The sequence below is a fragment of the Heteronotia binoei genome, chromosome 21 (genome assembly GCF_032191835.1).
Source record: "Heteronotia binoei isolate CCM8104 ecotype False Entrance Well chromosome 21, APGP_CSIRO_Hbin_v1, whole genome shotgun sequence".
NCBI classification, from domain to species: Eukaryota; Metazoa; Chordata; class Lepidosauria; order Squamata; family Gekkonidae; genus Heteronotia; species Heteronotia binoei.
In genome coordinates this window covers 126644657-126664529 of record NC_083243.1, presented here as the reverse complement: position 1 = coordinate 126664529, position 19873 = coordinate 126644657, and the positions used below count along the sequence as shown (strand labels likewise).

At 41.0% G+C, this 19873-nt stretch overlaps 1 protein-coding gene across 2 annotated transcripts in view; it reads right to left on the bottom strand.

Moving 5' to 3' along the window:
• ANO3 (anoctamin 3) overlaps positions 1-19873 on the bottom strand; it is a 328242-nt gene that overhangs the window by 85739 nt on the left and 222630 nt on the right. For both annotated transcript variants that reach the window (XM_060262282.1, XM_060262283.1), the window contains 2 exons: positions 19572-19693; positions 15446-15580 (listed from right to left, as the gene is read on the bottom strand). In XM_060262282.1, coding sequence (XP_060118265.1) covers positions 15446-15580; positions 19572-19693 — 257 coding nt within the window. The remainder of the gene's footprint in view (positions 1-15445; positions 15581-19571; positions 19694-19873) is intronic.

Genomic DNA, 19873 nt, shown 5'->3' with positions numbered 1-19873 from the left:
CATTACCATGTTCATATATAATATTGACAAATACAGGCATTCCCATATACTTACTTGGAGAACAAGGCAGCTATTGGAATTTAATTCCAGTTTTACTAACAAAAGGCAAATATTGGTACATATAACTGAACATCTAGTCTAAGCAGTCAGCTACAGACCACCACAGGAAGTGTGAAGGTGAGGTGATCCTTCCTTTAAAAATATCTCACCTTCCCTAGATAATATTTTCAAGGAAACCTTATCTGGTCACCTAAGAGTAATTCTAGGACGAAGGAGAAAGAACACACATCAGCAAGGGAATTACTGACTTAATCCTTTAAAACATACTTTTGTTCAAAGTTTTCCTGTGGAATGTAATGAAATCATGCATATATTTTTATAGGCCTTGCTACATTACTTTGTGTATGTTAGCCTGAATTAGTAATGGCTCATTACATCTGCTTATGAATTCCTGTTAACAGCTTAAAATGGTAATTTTTTATTTCCATTGTTCTGATACACAGTTAGCACCTTGAAAAATTTATTCAGCTAGCACCAACCAGGTCTGACATGTAGAAATAACATTTTATGAATAGTTTGTCCACCTGCAGAAATCCCAGGAAACAAAACACTAATACTGAAATTGCCAATTTAGACTAAGTCTTCATAGCTTGTGAAAGTATCACTTATAATCACAAGAACATTATGAATACAGATGGGCATGAAACAGAAAAAAAAATATTATTAGTTTATTTCTATTCCGCCCCTTCCCCTTTTGTGGGGCTCAGAGCGGAGTACAATTTAAAGTAAGATCACAATAAAATCATAATAAAATCAACTTCAGCAATCAGTAAAGTGCAATAGGTTAGTTCAGTATGATGATATGAAGCAAGATAGTATAGCACCACAATACAGTGGTGCAGCATGCCATAAGGGCTTAGGGGGAGGCCAACCGATCTAATAGGTGGATAGATGCCCGCTGCCTCATCCAAAGACCTGGCGGAACAGCTCAGTTTTACAGGCCCTACGAAAGGCAAATAAGCCAGGTAGGGCTCGGCTCTCCGTAGGGAGCTGATTCCACCAGGTCGGGGCCAGGACCAAAAAAGCCCTGGCCCTGGTAGAGGCAAGATGGGCATTCCTTGGGCTGGGAACTATCAGAAGATCTTGGGAGGCCGAACAAAGCGACCTCCGGGGCATATATGGAAGGAAGGAGACGGTCCCATAGGTATGTTGGTCCCAGGCTGCGTTGAGGCTTTAAAAGTCAAAACTAACGAAACAGATCCGGTACTCTATAGGCAGCTAGTGCAGGTTGCAGAGCGCCAGTTGTATGCTCACCCATATAGGTGATGCAGTCAGCAGGTGACCTGCCACATTCTGCACCCGCTGCAGTTTCCGGATCAGTTTCAGGGGCAAGCCAGCATAGAGCAAGTTACAATAGTCCAACCTGGAAGTGACCATTGCATGGATCACTGTAGCCAGATCTTGGAAGGATAGGTATGGTGCTAGCTGCCTGATCTGCCGTAGATGGAAGAAGGCAGACTGTGCAGCTGTTGTGACCTGGACCTCCATGGAGAGGAAGGCATCCAGAATCACTCCCAGACTCTTCACCTGCTGGGCCGGTACCAAAGTGGCGTCACCAAGGGCTGGGAGCTGGATGCACGACCCCCCCCCCTCGATTCAGGTACAGGACCTCCATCTTAGTTGGATTTAACTTCAGTTGACTCTGCTGTAGCCACCAGCCACGGCTTCTAACACCTCCGACAGCTGTTCAGGGGCGGAAGATGGTCTGTCATCCATCAACAGGTAGAGCTGGGTGTCATCAGCATACTGGTGACAACCCAGTCTAAAACCTTGGGCAATCTGGGCAAAGGGGTGCATATAGATGTTAAATAATGTAGGCGAGAGAATAGCTCCCTGCAGCACTCCACATATAAATGGGTGCCATAGGGAGGTCTGCTCGCCAAGCATCACCCTTTGTCCCCATCCCTGGGGGAAGGAGGAAAACCACTGTAAGGCCACCCCCTGCACCACGGCATTGACAAGGTGGTGGGTCAATAGGTCGTAGCTGACCGTGTCAAATGCTGCTGATAAATCAAGAAGAATCAGCAGCGCCTTCTTGGTCAGGTGCCTTCTTAGGTCATCTGTGAGTGCGACTAGCACTGTCTCCGTCCCATGGCCTGGGCGGAAGCCGAACTGGAATTGGTCCAGGGCGGATGTTTCATCCAGGAAAACCTGCAGCTGCTCCGCTACTGCTTTCTCAACTACCTTTCCCAGGAATGGCAGCTTCGAAATTGGGCGGTAGTTAGCTAAGACGCTAAGGTCCAGCGAAGGTTTTTTCAAAAGCGGGCAAATTATAGCCTCCTTTAATCTCTCTGGGAACGTCCCACTTGTCAGGGACAGGTTAACAATATCACCCAGAGAGTCCAGAGAAAATGGAAGTTTGATTTGGTTTGTGGGCCACACAAACCACAAACCATGATCCTTCCAGTTTATCAAATTGGTTTGTTTAATGTGGTTTATGATGTGGCAGAACAGCTCCCCCCCCCCCAGGCTAGAGACACCAAAGTTGCAGGAGATCACCAGCTGACTCCTCCACCTGCCCTTCAAGTTTGCTGAGGATTAGATTTCAGGGAGCTGAAACTCCCAAAGCAGGTGCCACCAAGAAAGTGCTCTCTGGGGAAATCACAGCCAGTTCCTTTCCCTCTCTGTCTCTGCCCCTAACATACAGTGCACCTGGTGCTGATGGAAAACAATGGCTGTGTGTGAGCTGCAGGTATGTATCATTCTGCTCCCATAGAGCAGAATGACAACTCTCTTATTGCTGGTGCACTACCTGTTGTGCTTTGTGCACTATTGGTATTCCAGGGCTGCAGAAGCCTACCTCTCCTGTTGCTTTGATGATCAGTTCCGTCCCCTCTCTGCCTCTAACTAATGTGTGGTGCACCTGCTGCCAAAAGAAAACAACAGCTGCTTGTGAGCATCAATCAGCTCGCATAGAATAGAATGGGAGAAGAAGACTGCAGATTTATACCCACTCTTTTCTCTGAATCAGTCTCAGAGTGGCTTACAATCTTCTTTATCTTCTTCTCTTATTGGAGCTCTCTTATTGGTGACCAGCACTGCCTGTCAAGCTTTGCAGGTTCACTATTAGTATTTCCAGGGCTGCAGATGATTGCTTTGATAATTAATTGATAGGCAGCGGCGTGTCTGCCACACAAACCACCAATACAAACTGCACAAACCTCTAAAAAACCATGGAGGTCCATGGAAGGTTTGTTGTAGGTGCAATTGCACAACCCTTGGCTCACAAATCATGAACAAGGTGATTTTTGTGACAAATTTACGTTCGTGAAGAGGTTTGTGCTCATCACCAATTATGGAATAGACAGTTTAGCAGAAATATGTTTTTTTAAAGACTTTTTTGTGATCCATGTTTACTGGACTACTGTTTTATATTTAAAATGCTCTTTTTATATATTAAGTTTCTTGTTAAGTGCCTGAGGCTAAACAAACTGATGATTGGTTCGGACAAGAAAGGAGTGATACTGCTTGGGAGGGCAGAGTGCTTGGCTGGTGTTGATCTACCACCTTCAAATGTGGTTAAGCTCTCTTTAATGGATGATGTTAAGATTGTCCTTGGAAGCTGTTTCCAACTAGTCTTCCGGAATGGCAGCTGTGTTGGTTTGAAGCAATAGAACAAGTTGGAGTCCACTAGCACCTTTAACACCAACAAAGTTTTATTGAAAACGTAAGCTTTTGTGTGCTAAAAGCACACTTCATCAGATAATAGTATTTGATGGAATTAGCTGTCCTACATATAGAGAAAGTGTGTAGTGAATTAATATGCAAAATAGTGAAAATGTTTTAACAAATTAAAAAGAATGACAATCTAAATTATTACTCTTCACAATTAAGAGACCTAATGACATTGATATCAATTCTGATGTTTATTGCCTTTGCTGTTTTTTCCACCCATACAACCCAAACCAACGATTTCCCGACGCCAACCTGTCATTCTTTTAATATACTAAAAACATTTCCACTATTTTGCATACTAATTCACTTCATACTCTCTATATGTAGGACTGCTTATTCCTTCCCATACGATTGTCTGGTGAAGTGTTCTTTTAGCACACAAAAGCTTACATTCTCAATAAAACTTTGTTGGTCTTAAAGGACCAACACATTTTGTTCTAACTAGTCTTCTGTAACAGACTCTAGTTGGAGTGGCTTTTGGAAATTCCTCAGAAGCTCTAACTGGTAGGCAACAAAAGGCAGCACCCACAGTCCTTCCTGGGATTGCTTTCCCTTTCCTGTGTGGCAGTAAGCCCCACTACCAAGGCAGGGAATGAAGAGTAGCAGAAGGAAGACAGGGAATGCTGTGTTAGGCTAAGACCATGAGGAAGCTGTAAGAACTGTTGGCAGCTGAGTGAGTGAGGAATGATGATAGCTACATTGGCTATCCAACATGGCTACATTGTAGTGAGTTATTTTTTCTGCCATCTCAAGATAGGGGTGGAAGAATGCTGGACCATAAGTGACAGCACTGCAGGTACATGCTGCACATGAGTGATACCAGAAGGGAATTGGGCCTCTGGTGGGGACTGAAGGTCGGGACATAACCCCAAGTCCTAATCTGCTTTCATTGAAATGGCAATATTGTTGCCATCAGGGATATGATGGATGGTTTTGTTTATTATAATATAAGATCATTAAGGGGTTTAATGAATTTGAACATTCATAGTGATTTCTTTAATAATTGATTAATTAAATTCTGATTGGTTGTGTTTTGGTAATTGATTTGAATAATGTAGTGTTAAATAAATTGAATTTGAGTCTTATTTAGTATCAGTGAATTGCTAAATGTTGAATTACTTAGAAAACTTCTAGCATAATCGTCCTCAGAAATTGTTCTAGAAATTGTGGTTTTGTGGGTGAGCTATATGGATAAAGGAAAAATTGCTACTTTTTTAATGGATACAGCTCCTAAAAGTGGCAATAAGAATTATGATTTAGAGTTTAGAGAAGGTGATGCTACAGCTATGTTTGACTCAATAAAAGGATTAAGGAACTGAATAACAATTAAATAATTAAGGAACTCGGTCATAATTAAGGAACTAGAACAGACTGAGTAAGTAATTGTTCAAAGTAGTCAAGAGAGAGGAAAGCATTAAGAATCCAAGTTAGAGGAGTGTGATATAAAGTAGGAATCCTTAACAGATTTAATTGCAAAACTAGTCTGAGGAATGTAAATAAAAACTAGAAGAGAAAAATGAGAATCTGGAATATTGACTAATGGAATTAATTAATATAATTATTGGATATGGAGAGTGCCTTCACTCACTGCATTAGGGAGGCATATGAGATGGCTTTATTCCTCAGGGCAATGGTAAATTGATGTGGCAGACAGATTTGGCTGAATTTTTAACTCTGTCTTTTTAAAGTTGTGCTGTTTAATTGCCAGGTGCTCAGGATATTTTTTGTGTCCTTGCAGCTCTTATTACTTCGCTAGCTGCCTTGAGTTATGACTAGGGTTGCCAACTCCAGGTTAGGGACCTCCTGGAGATTTGAGGGTACAGCCTGGTGAAAGCAGGGTTTAAAGAGAAGAGGGACCTTCGCATGCCATTCAAAGTGGTAATTTTCCCCCAGGGAAACTGATCTCTGTAGTCTGGAGATCAGTTGTAATTCCAAAAGAACTTCAGGTCTTTAAGATGTTCCTTTTACTTTTGCTACAACACCACAAACACTGATATAAAATGAGGTTTTACACTCTTTTATGCACCTAAAAGGTTTATCAATTGTGTAACCCTGGTATCAGCAACCAGCATCAGCAGTGTCTTATTCTTTAAGGCTTCAAGATAGGAGAGCTGAATAGAAAGAGGCAGATTCTTGGGATATTTTATTGGCTGTGTGCACTATGATATAGATTGCATTAAAAAGGACATTTGTCCTTCTCCCTTGTGATGCTGATTGCACATGATTAATTTTCAAATTTACCTAAGCAGGAATAAGGAGAAATTGATCTGAATGGCAGCAGTATTTTGCTATTTAAAAAGCCTTTCCTTTACATGTTCTATGTGTGGCTTCCTTTGGGGGCCCTGGAATGTGGCTGCGAATCTTTTGACGGGTGAGGGACAGTGAGACCATAAAATACCTATATTGAATTAATTGAAATGGTTACTGATTTGTCTGTTGTCTTGATTCAAGATTTTCATTCTTGACAAGTCCTTAATGACATGAGGCTTTCCAACCTGAAAGAATACTTCTCCCTTTATTTAACCTACATGCTAAACCTGGACTTCCAGCAACTTGCTGCTAGTGGTAACCTCATTCCATCAGGCATGGTCCTCTGCAGCTAGAACTTATTTACAACGATATTCTCTTCACTGTTGAACAGACTTCTGGTGGGTTTGTCAGGCACCCTGCCCTCTTTGCAGGCTTCTTTCAAACTCTAAAGGTAGTCTTGTTTCAAGAAACATTCCCATATTTGAACAATGCTGAACTCTGGTTCTTAGACATTGGAATTTTTATATACTAGATATCAAATCTATGTAAATCTTTAGTCCCATTTTGTATTTTGTTTGAACTTTTACATTGTTGGATGTTTAAAATGAAGCAAGAATTGATTTGTTTTTATAAACAGATGCACAGTATTCATGCTTTTGTTGCTGACTGGCAGACACTGAAAAGGTGTCTTCCATATGGCAACAATTATCCATAGTTTTCCTGTAATCACTGAAGCTTCTAATTCAATATAGCAGCAAAGGGGTTTCCAAATGGTGAGTTTCTTCTCACTTCCCTTATGTTGTTTCTTTATAGTCACCATTTCTCACCTGCAGCTTTCTTGTTTTTTTTTTTAAAAAACATGGCAATTGATAAATTACTACAGCATTATAATGCTATAGTGATCTTTATGAAGTTGCCTGCATTCAGAACTTCCATTTAAAATAGTAATTAATCCTTTCAATTAGTAGAGATAAAAAGTGAAAGGTCTATTGTGGCAATTAAAAGAGCTAAAGACTTTTTAAAAGTGAAAGCTGATGATTCTATATTGCTATAACAATACACCTCTTTAAAACACACACAAAAAAAAACCTCCTTCAACCTGAAAAAGATCCCTGGTAACATGGGTAAGGAAGTGGTGAATGTGTGACAACAGAACACCAAGAGAGCACCAGGAATTGACATCACCTTTTGAAGGGCAGTGTATTTTCCACACAGAAAGCATATGCACTTTATCTAAGTGACAGCAGGAAACATTGGATCAAAGGTGGTTTGAAAAACGGCAGAAAGACAACATATGGGCAACAAACATAGTAACATGCAAACATAAGAAAAGCCATGCTGGATCAGTCCAGTGGTCCACCTAGTCTTGCATCCTGGCTAAGCAGTTCCTCTGGAGGGCCAACAACAGGGCTCAGAGGCTGAGGCTTCCCCTGCTATTGCCTCCTGGCACTAGGATTCAGAGGCTGCCTCTGTATTTGGAGGATCTGGAGGTTCCGTTTAGTTACCTTGACTAGTAGACCTATCTTCCATTAATCCATTGATCTATTCAATCCTCTTTTAAAGCTGTCTATGCCTGTGGCCATCACTCTGGCAGCAAACAAAATGGATGTTTGGAAATAATCCACTGCAGTTGGAAGTCCAACCAGAGCAAAAAGCCTATATGGAAATCACCCAAATAATAAAATGGATTTGTACTGGCTTTCTTTTTTAAATAAAGGAACTATCACATTATTCTAAAACAGGATCTGGTTAGATTTAATTGTTGACTTGATACAAACATAAACTATATTTATTGCATAAATCTTCCTAGTTTGATCTCTTACTTTAATAATATGGGAGTATTAGGCCAGGTCTGTAATCCCAGGTCAGCATATCAGAATCTTCAAATTAAGAATCAAAGCTTCTTAATTGCACCTACATCGCACACACACCCATCAGCTCTTTATTAAAGCTAGTTATATTAACATAGATTTTTTAAAAAAACTAAAAATAAACAAAACTAATCATAAACCATTAGAAGGAAGACTCACTTTGTGCAAGTGGCAGCCTGTTATGTAATTCCAAGAATTGAATAACACTGATGAAGAAGCTGCATTATTTCCAATACAACCTGCATACATGACTGAGAATAAGAAGCTTCAAAGGGTGGCCAGAATTAGGTGGGCGGGGGGGGGGCACACCATCACTGGAAAATAAACTGCTTAAAATGGCAGGTACTAGAGCTCAAATTTGTATTGAGGTTACACTTACTGAAAACCGTAATCTTGTTCCTTAACCACACTTGCATGGGAGCTTACTCTGTTTATCCCATGCACTCAGGCACATACTCAGAAGGCACTCAGCATGTACTCAGAGAAACACTTCATATGTCACCAGACCTGATTATATAAGTGTGAAACCTGAAGGCAGTAGGAAAAGAGATATTTCCAACAAGAGATAGACTCAAAGGAAACAATGGCCTTCAGTTTGCAAGACCTGAACAAGTCTGTTAATGATAGGACTTTTGTAGGTCATTAATTCGTAGAGTCACCATAATTCAGAATCAATTTGATGACATGTAACACAAATTAATACATTTGCTTATATACAGATATAATTTTCTAATTGTAGCATATGGATGAGTGCAACGAGCATTTTTTAAAATGTCTCCCCACTGTGGAATGGATCAGTAGACTGAACACCACTGACAGTTAGTAAACACTACATGAAGCTATAATCCACAGTCTGCTCATTTTGCAATCGAATGCATTATAGACTTTGCAACCCAGTAGTTATTTTATTAAGTGGCTTTGTACCGAGTTCAGTAAATTAATAGCCAGGCCTAGAGGGAATGCCAGTTGTCAAACTGACACAGTGTCTTGTCGCATCCAGGATGCTTATTGTATTCTTTGACACCAAGCTGATGGGGTTAAAGAAATATAGTCAATGTACTCTGCAGCGAGACTCTGCAGTTGTACAATGTAACAGCTGCAGCATATAGAATCAATTAATTCTTTGTGAATTGTAGCCATTTGTTTCTGACATGGCTTTTCTTAATATAACAAGAGTCCTTACAAATGTTATCAAGGTGATCCCTGAATTACATACACAATGTAAAGAAAAAATGCTTAGTTACACATTTTCTTACCTATGTATAAAGCTTAACAATATGTTATTGTGTCTTACAGACAAGACAACACAGAATGGATAGTTTTATACTGCTGTTTTCTGTTGAACAAGTTTAGTACAGAACAGACAACATTTAAATTACTGAATTTATATGCTACCTTTCTTCTGTCATGGAATTCAAACACATACATGAGTCCAAGGATGTATCCCATCTAGACATTGACCAAGACCAGAACAGCAAATTATGGCTGGGTTGCATTCTGCAACTACACCAAGGAAACTAATTGACAAGGACCTGCTGTGCTAGTGCATGGCCTCTACATTCAAATAAACATTCAAATAAACAATAATTCTGAGAGAGAGCAGAGAAGCTCTGAGAGAGAGCAGAGAATAAGTGATATAAGCTGGGGAAGTTGCTGAGAATTTCTGAGTTTGTGTGACTGCTGAAAATTCTGAGTTTGTGGTTGCTGGGGAACTGCTGTCTGTTTGGTTTGAGTGGGGTGAAGGTGATTGAAGGTGATTGTTGCTGATTGATTAGGAGTGGCTGTGTTCCCCACCCTATTTGCATTATTAAGCTGCACCTTGCCAGAGGCATGAGCTAAAGGGCTCTTGGCCTGTGCCTCTTAGCCTGGGGGCTCTGTAAGGACCAGGAACTCAGATCCCTAATTTCCTTGTGCTCCCAATAAGGTAAGTTGACCCTCCAGAAGAGGAGCCACATAAACAAATGGGATTTAAAGGGGACTGTATATATTTTTTAAAAAGCTATCATGAAGGTAGAATGACAGCAGGGGGGTGGGGGCTTTCCAGTGTTTTGCACTGAGTGTCACATGTATGACTATCTGCCCACAGGACAGAAGTCTTGGGTGTGTTCTCGAGACAAGGAGCTCCTGGTCCTCAAGGAACAAGTTCATACCCTTGAGGCTGAGGTGACTGACCTGGAGAAGCAGAAACAGTCAGTTAGGCACTCAGGGAAGACTCTCGGGGACGTATTAGATGAGCCTTGCTCCAAACGTGGCAGCCCCGTTGCTGCCAGGGAGCATGAGGGTCGAGACGGAAAAGGACACCACGCTGAGGATAAGGGGGATGTGCCCTCAGGGATCTCTTCTTCAGAAGAAGGGATCTCTTCTTCAGTTGGTGAGCAGGAATCCTTTCGCGCCAAGGAACCATTCCTGGGCAGGGAGAGGGGGGGGGGTCTTGGTGGTTGGTAATTCGATCCTTAGGCAAGTAGATAGCTGGGTGGCAAAACCGCATACTGACCATATGGTGACTTACCTGTCTAGTGCAAAGGTAGCGGACATTACGCATGTAGTAGATAGGCTGATAGACAGTGCTGGGGAGGAGCCAGTGGTCATGGTGCATGTTGGCACCAATGATGTGGGGAAATGCAGTCATGAGGTCCTGGAGGAAAAATTTAGGCTGCTAGGCAGGAGACTTAAGGCCAGGACCTCCAAGGTTGCCTTCTCAGAAGTGCTACCTGTTCGATGTGCAGGGTTGGAGAGAGGCACAAATTAGAAGTCTCAATGTGTGGATGAGACGATGGTGTAAGGAGGAAGGGTTTAAGTTTGTTAAGCACTGGGATGCTTTCTGGAACAAGCGAGAGCTGTACAAAAGAGACTGTTTCCACTTGTCTCCAAAGGCTGCTGGTGCTTAAAATCAAAAAGGTGGCAGAGCAGTTTTTAAACTAAATCTTGGGGGAAAGCCGACAGGAGATGAAATGTCTCTGGTTCGGGAGGACTCATCTCAAAGAGATGAAGGGTTAGCTGTTACTTTTCTACCAGGTAATGGATCAGAGTTGTCCACTGAAATGGTGACAAACAGTATGGGCTGCCTGCCAAAGTCTCGAGGCAGCAGGAGGAAGGTTGCGGGCCTAACTTGCCTGGGAAATTATAGATGTTTGTATACAAAAGCCAAAAGTGTTCAAAATAAAATTGGTGAGTTAGAATGTTTGGTGTTGGGGAAAAACATAGACATTGTGGGAATTTCAGAAACTTGGTGGAATGAGGAGGATCAGTGGGACACGGTGATTCCTGGATATGTTATATCGGAAGGATAGGGAGGGAAGGGTTGGAGGTGGGGTGATTCTGTATGTCAGAGAGGGTATACAGTCCAGTAAGCCTGAGGTCAAAGAATTAGATTCCCTTCTAGAAATGCTTTGGGTCGAAATAGAGGGCCCAAAAGGAAATTTAACTATGGGAGTTTGTTATTGCCCACCAAATCAAAAGATAGAGGACGGTTATAATATAATGGAAGGATTAAAGATAACGGCTAACCGTAAAAATTGTGTCGTAATAGGTGATTTTTGGGTCAATATGTGTTCAGATTGATTGGGTCAATATGTGTTCAGGTCAAGAGAAAGAGACTGAGTTTCTAGATGCTCTCAGTGACTGTGCTATGGAGCAGATGGTCACAGAACCTACCAGGGGTGGGTCGATCCTGGATTTGGTCCTAAGTAATGCCCAAGACTTAATGAGAGATGTAAAAGTGATCGCACCGCTTGGGAGCAGTGACCATAACGTTATTGATTTCACCATTTGTATAAATAGGGAGATGCCCCAAAAGACCAGCACAACCACGTTTAACTTTAAAAGGGGTAAATTCTCTGAGATGAGGAGGCATGTGAAGAGGAAACTGAAAGGAAAGGTAAATACAGTCAAAATCCTTGGGGAAGCTTGGAGGCTATTTAAAACTACAATCCTACAAGCTCAGATAAAATATATACCACAAGTTAGGAAAGGCACAAACAGGTATAAGAAAAGGCCTGCATGGTTAACAAACAAAGTAATGGAAGCTGTAAAAGGTAAGAAGGACTCCTTTAAGTGGTGGAAAGCTAGTCCAAGTGAGATTAATGAAAGGGAACACAGGCAAATCAAATGCAAGACTGTGATCAGGCAGGCTAAAAGGGACTATGAGGAGCATATTGCAAAAAACAGAAAGACCAACAATAACAATTTCTTCAAATATATTAGAAGCAGGAAACCAGCCAGGGAGGCAGTGGGGCCCTTGGATGACCAAGGGGTCAAAGGATTACTGAAGGAGGATAGGGAAATGGCTGAGAAGCTGAATGCATTTTTTGCCTCAGTCTTCACTGTGGAAGATGAGAAGTGTTTGCCTGCTCCAGAACCACTTATTTTGGAAGGGGTGTTGAAAGACCTGAGTCAGATTGAGGTGACAAGAGAGGAGGTCCTACAATTGATAGACAAATTAAAAACTAAGTCACCAGGTCTGGATGGCATACATCCAAGAGTTCTGAAAGAACTCAAAGTTGAACTTGTGAATCTTCTGACAAAAATATGTAATCTTTCATTGAAATGTGCCTCCGATCCTGAGAACTTGAAGGTAGCAAATGTCACCCCCATCTTTAAAAAGGGTTCCAGAGGAGATCCGGGAAATTACAGGCCAGTCAGTCTGACATCAATACCGGGAAAGTTGGTAGAAACCATTATCAAGGACAGAATGAGTAGGCACATTGATGAACACATGTTATTGAGGAAGACTAGGCATGGGTTCTATAATGGAAGATCTTGCCTCACTAACCTGTTACATTTCTTTGAGGGGGTGAACAAACATGTGGACAAAGGAGACCCAATAGATGTTGTTTACCTTGACTTCCAGAAAGCTTTTATAAAGTTCCTCATCAAAGGCTCCTTAGTAAGCTTGAGAGTCATGGAGTAAAAGGACACGTCCTCTTGTGGATCAAAAACTGGCTAATTAATAGGAAGCAGAGAGTGAGTATAAATGGGCAGTCTTCGCAGTGGAGGACGGTAAGCAGTGGGGTGCCGCAGGGCTCAGTACTGGGTCCCATGCTCTTTAACTTGTTCATAAATGATTTGGAGTTGGGAGTAAGCAGTGAAGTGCCAAATTTGCAGATGACACTAAATTGTTCAGGGTGGTGAGAACCAGAGAGGATTGTGAGGGATCTGTTGAGGCTTTGTGAGCGGGCGTCAATGTGGCAGATGAGGTTCAATATGGCCAAGTGCAAAGTAATGCACATTGGGGCCAAAAATCCCAGCTACAAATACAAGTTGATGGGTTGTGAACTGGCAGAGACTGACCAAGAGAGAAATCTTGGGGTCGTGGTAGGTAACTCACTGAAAATGTCGAGACAGTGTGCGATTGCAATAAAAAAGGTCAACGCCATGCTGGGAATTATTAGGAAGGGAATTGAAAACAAATCAGCCAGTATCATAATGCCCTTGTATAAATCGATGGTGCGGCCTCATTTGGAATACTGTGTACAATTCTGGTCACCGCACCTCAAAAAGGATATTATAGCATTGGAAAAAGTGCAGAAAAGGGCAACTAGAATGATTAAAGGGTTGGAACACTTTCCTTATGAAGAAAGGTTGAAACGCTTGGGACTCTTTAGCTTGGAGAAACGTCGACTGCGGGGTGACATGATAGAGGTTTACAAGATTATGCATGGGATGCACAACACTAGAACTCGTGGGCATTCGATGAAATTGCTGAGCAGTCAGGTTAAAACGGATAAAAGAAAGTACTTCTTCACCCAAAGGGTGATTAACATGTGGAATTCACTGCCACAGGAGGTCCAACATGGCTTCTCTTATGTTCTTAAACAGGGTGCAATGTGGTTCAGATATTTTCTGTTTATTAACGGTGGATGAGTGTGTCTGAGAGTTTTACTACACAGAGGGTGAATGCCACTGGCAGTTAGGTTAACAAAATCTTATTTAATAATTTAATAATAACTTAAAGAAAACATCTATGCAAGTTAAAGAAGAAGACTGCAGATTTATACCCCACCCTTCTCTCTGAATCAGAAACTCAGAGCGACTTACAGTCTCCTACATCTTCTTCCCCCACAACAGACACCCTGTGAGGTGGATGGGGCTGAGAGGGCTTTCACAACAGCTGCCCTTTCAAGGACAACTCCTGCGATAGCTATGGCTAACCCAAGGCCATTCCAGCAGCTGCAAGTGGAGAAGTGGGGAATCAAACCCGGTTCTCCCAGATAAGAGTCTGTACACTTAACCACTACTCTAAACTGGCTCTCACTTACATTTTGGGTTAGCACTTTAGAAAGCAGGTGTGTTGCAGTGTTTATAATGCCAGAATGGGATTAGAAAGAGAACCTAAGAGATTTTAAAAGGTTGCTCAGATGGCTAGAGTGAAATTGGTGATGAACCCAAGACAAAGCTATGAGAACACAACTAAAGGCCTATAAAGTGGCAATGAAAGCAGCAAAAAGATTATTTCAATGCTTCTATCACATCTACTATACAACTAGCTCAATTATTTATATCGTTTTAACAGGATCACCTATTTGGTGAGTCTCAAATGTGATCTTGATTTGGTCTTTAATTGTGATTCATTTGCAACCTTTTTTTGCCAATGAAGACTAAGCTCAAGCTAGCTGCCAAACTTGAGAGCAGTGGTGGGATTGGAGTTCTGCTTGCATTGCCTTTTTTTTTTAATGCCTTTGGCTTGCTGACCCTTCGGATGTTGACAAGATCTCGATAGCTATGAAGCTGGCTTACATGCTCCCTTGTGGATTTTAAAATCATGCCACAAACCCCAAAATCCAGATAGATTTGAATCTCAAGCTGTTAATAACCTACATGAACATAAGCAATTAAGGGGGGAGGGACACTTCCTGGACCTCCTCAAATGAAATTATAATGCATTTTTTTCTTGGTGCACACTGCACCCTTAGTCAGGTCTTTCCCTCAGATAGTTGGTAACCCTAGCTGGCAACTCTATAAAGCCCATAGGATCAAGGAACTTGAGACTAAAATAAAGTGCCTCTCAATGGCTGGGAGAAAATAAATTGAAAGAAAATCTTAGGAAACATGCTGCTGCCATTAATAATTGATAAAAATCTAGGAAGGAGTAAACAATAGTAATCAGAAATACTAAAGAATATTTTTAAATAAAGACAAGTTAGTGAAATCATTGCTTCAGAAATTGGTTGCTGCAAGAAAGTTATTCAGTTGATGTAAGAAATGAACTACACTGAGCTAAAAGAAATTACTTTGTTGTAGAATCTTTCAGGGCAGAGTACAGTTTAGCCAGGCTTCTATGAGGGCTGTGTGTGACAGAGGAGAGCAGGGATTTTTTTCCAGGCTGTTTTGCCTTCCCAGTTAGACCATACTGGATAACCTTAGGTCAGAATTTGCTGCTTTGTGCAGGAGGTTGGATTAAAAGGCCTGTAAGACCTCTTCCAGGTCTTTGATTCTAAGTGCCCATATTTCTCTGGGAAGGTGCTCAGGCACTGGAGTGGAATGGGCCTTGGACCAGGTAAAATTCTTGCCAGCTACTTATTTCTATGAAATAACAGTTCAAAAGAATTATGTTATGGTTTTCTATAATGGGGTACTGTTGTACCTCTTACCTTACTTGACTAGAATCCATTGTAAATAATCCATAAAGGAAAACAAAGAGCCCAACAAGAGCTGCTGGAATAAGCATCCCAGTATACCATCCCAACCAAGCGAAATAAAGGCCAATTTTCTCTCCAAAATATCGTCTGCATAAAAAAAAAGAGTACCATTTGTTTCCGTATTCAAGTAAATGATCAAACTTGGCAGCAGTACATGCATCAGAAGAAATTATCACAACTTTTTACATTACTGTCATGTTGTTTCTTTAGAAATATCTGTGATATTTCAACTCAATATACAATGGTAGTGCAACTGATTTCATTCCAGTCTATGGCTGTATCTAATCTTAACTAGAACCATGAAAATTCTGCTTGTTTTATCAGTTAGGAAGGAAAGGGAGGGGAGAGTGGAGTATAAGGAACAGTACAGACCTTCTCACTGTCTATGAGTTCTCTAAAAATGCCAGGCAGAATCCCTGTGTTGGGATCTAGCAGCCCTAATATGAAGGCGTGACAACCACCTGATTTGATACCAGAAAATGTACTCCAGTAATATGGCAAGAACAGCTTATTCAGGCTATATAATTTTTTTTTATTAAATTTTGGAAAAAGAAAACATCAAGAATATCTGGATCACATTAATACCATTAACAAATAAAGAGACCAACTTCAAATGATGGTAGAAAAGAAAACATTTTATTTGCAGAAGCACTCTTAACAGCAGGATTACTGTTACTGGACACATTTGATAAAATACTGGATACACGATAAAAATTTATTGACTTATTTGTTGACTGGCTTGTCTCCCCACAGCTTTATTTTATGCTCCTTCAGGGAGCATAACACAACACCAACACTGGCGCAGAGGTCTTTGCACATACCATGCATAGAAAACTAGCTTGCCAGGGAAAAGACAAAGCTGGAACTTTTCTCCCTGACGTCTAATTTTCTATGTGCAGAAGCAGGGCCTTTTTTTTGCACAGGAATGCAGTTCCGGCTGCCTTGGTGTCAGGGGTGTAGCCTAATATGCAAATGAGTTCCTGCTGGGCTTTTTCTACAAAAAAGCCCTGTGTGAAACAATGATGACATCATGGGGTTTGGCCTAATATGTGAATGAGATCCTGCTGGGCTTTTTCCACAAAAAAAGTCTGTGCAGAAGAGGTTTTTTAAAAATATATATTCACTTAATTTATACCCACTTTTATCCCCATTGGAGATCTGAAGCAGCTTACACCATTTTCTGCTCCTCCATTTTATCTTCACAACAACCATGTGAGTTAGAATAGGTTGAGTGTGTGTGATTGGCCCAATGTTACTCAGCAAGCTTCCCTAGGAGAATGGGAATTTGAACCTGGATCTTCCAGATCCTAGTCCTAAACTCTAACAACTACACCACACTGGCTGTCTCTATTTGTTGTTTCTTTCTAAACATAAATGAGTGCTCCATTACGAATCTGAAAGTGGTACACGGTCCAGACCAAGGTTTATCATATCCTGAAATCTAAGGCAGGGAGTCCTAGGGCATCTTGAAGTCTAATACATCCATTGTAATGCTGCAGTTACACATTTATAAATTTTAAAAAATCTAACATCATAATTGTAATATACAGTGCAATTCTATGTAGTTATTTTCATTCTAAAACCACTGAAATTCATAAAACGCTTAGGAGTAAATCTGCATAGTATTACACAGATAATCTAGCAAATTATATTTTATGCAGTATAAAGGGACATTTTATACAGTAGAATAAGAGACACAATCCATCCAAAGCTAAGTATTTTCAAATCCCCACTGTCCCTAAAGGGAAACAGCATATTATAAACTCTCTGACTGCAATTTTGTAAGACAAATTGCTCTAAAATTAGGTTTGGGGAATAAATTTGGTGGGCAACTATGGCTCACTTAAGCAGGATCTAAACCTGTGTATACAGAAGGTGGTCTCCCAAGAATTTCCCTTTAAATAATGAGGAGATTTTGAGTAAACTAAAAGATATTTATTAAGAAATCACATATGCAAACAGAGTAAATAATTCATACAACAATCACGCAGTTCCTAAGAAAACAGATATGAAATTGATAGAGGGGCAACACAAGGGTAAAACATAGACAGGGTATACGACCTGGTCCTGATGGGCTTAGGATCCAGTTACAACTAGAAGAGATAGACATGCACTGCCATGTGCCATGTCTGATGCTCCTTACTTAGAGTAGGGAGGGGGGAACAATCTGGTTACATGTTGCTCAGGCAGAGAGAGAGAGAGAGCTGCCATTGGCTTGGCCTTATATTACCTGAGCTGTGCCTTCAGGGGATGAGGTCATGGGATCTGTGTGACAAGGAAGTCAGCTGGGTCATGATGCTGCATCACATGGTACATTACCTCAGAAAAGGGGAGGCTCCAAAGTGACAGTCTGGGCAAGGCATGGGTTGAGAGGATAAAAACAAACTATACAAACTTATCTAAAATGACACTAGAGGGCCCAATTGATATCTAAGGTGATACCTGATTTACACAATAGCTCTGGCTCTGGATTAAGGCTGGTCTTCCTCTTCTTACTCCTCTGGCTTGCACCGTCTTTTGTCTAATGTTCTGTTTGACAAAAGCTTGGGCAGACAGCAGGATACACGCCTAAGATAAGCGTGATGACCTTATGCAGATGTCTGAAGAAGCTGTTGGATGCATGAGGCTCTCATTTCTTCATCATGGAGTCTGGCTGTGCAGGAAGCTGGTCGCTGGTGATGCTAGCCTTGGACAATGGCTTTCATGGAAAAGGGCTGGAAACCACTTGACGGGACAGCTCATGGCGGCGTGACTTCGTCCACTGTAACGGCCGAGATTGTGCATGCACAGAGTGGCCAGGAGCTTGTCTTCACTCCTAGCTAGCACCCATTCAGAGATAGAGAGTGCTGCTGTAAAGCTAAGGCTTTTAGTATCCACATAAGTCTCTTAGAAAATGCTGGGTAAAACCCATGTCTTAGAGCAGATGTGTGTGAGTTGAAACTCTAGGCACGCTGGCAACCAAACCAGTGATCACAATGTTCGTATATAAGTAAAAATAGGGGGCTCTCACTCACAATCTCTAGGAGAATTTACTATGGAATAGTAACTACAACTCAAAAGTAACTGTCAATGAGTTCAGTGGCAGTTGGTGGTGGAAAGTGCCATCAAATCTCAGCTGATTTATGACAGCATCATGCGATTTTCAAGGCAATAAATATTCAGAGGTGGTTTGCCATCAGGACCCTGGTATTCACTTGCATGTTAATGTGCATAATTTTGAAGCCATAAAAGTACTTAATAGCAATAAAGTGCCTATAGTCACCAGGGCTGCACAGATAATTTTTTTTTAAAAAAAATGTAAAAAGCAGGCACTCTGTCTACAAACTGCCTCTAAAGGACTTTCTCCCTTCAAAAGCTGCCGCTCCTTTCCCCATCATGACCTCCAAGATATTATTTTCACTTTAGAACAGCCAATTCTGCCAACCTTATATCCTGCTCCCACCACCCCGTCCACTGGAACCAACATAGATAGGAAGCTGGTTGGTTGGCTGTGAATGTCTCTCTTTTTCCAGTCAAGCCAATGGGATTTCTCTGGGAGTGTCCTGCCTGGCTGATTTTGTTCTTTTCAGACCTTGGGGATATCACCAGTTTATCAAGCCATGGGGGTGGGGAGGGGGGGAGGAAGCATTTGCATGGAGTCTGGTCATGATGGTTACAAGCTTACTTAACAGGAAAATGCTGAACATTTATATGTCCAGAATTTTCTAAGTTTATTTACTGGACAGAAAGTGAAAATACTGGATTGTCCAATTCAAAATTGGACTTTTCGCAGTCCTACTTAATAGTGCAATCCTATTAAGAGTTATTCCAGTCTAAATCCACAGATTTAAATTGATATAGATGGATTAATTTAGGATTGCAGTGAAAATTACCTGATTTGTTTTGAGCACAGTACACTGTTAATCACAAGAAACCTTCCAAGCAGTACAAATAAACAACAAAACTGAAAAATAAGGATTAAGTTCAACACATTATATCATCAACAAAGAATTTCTGTAAAACAATTGCCCAGTCACAGTTCAAAAAACATTGTCTAACTCTTCACAGAAATAAATCAAGATATATATTTTTGAGGTACCTTATCAAATCCAAAGGCTGATATTTGTACCACATCCCCCACCGTGCCCACCGTTCATATAAAAGATGTCGATGATTCTGAGCTCCATGAGTTTTGATGGGATGCCTGCTTTTATGGCTTCCCTGGAACACACCAGAAAATTAAACAAACAGAATATTAGGTGCTTATATATAAAAAAGAAGACACTGGATGCTAAAAAGTCACCTGAATAAAAGTATAAACAAGGACATTACTAATTTTACAGCATAGACAGTTGGTGAACAGTGAAGAAAAATGCCATCTTGAATGTATTGTTAAAGCTG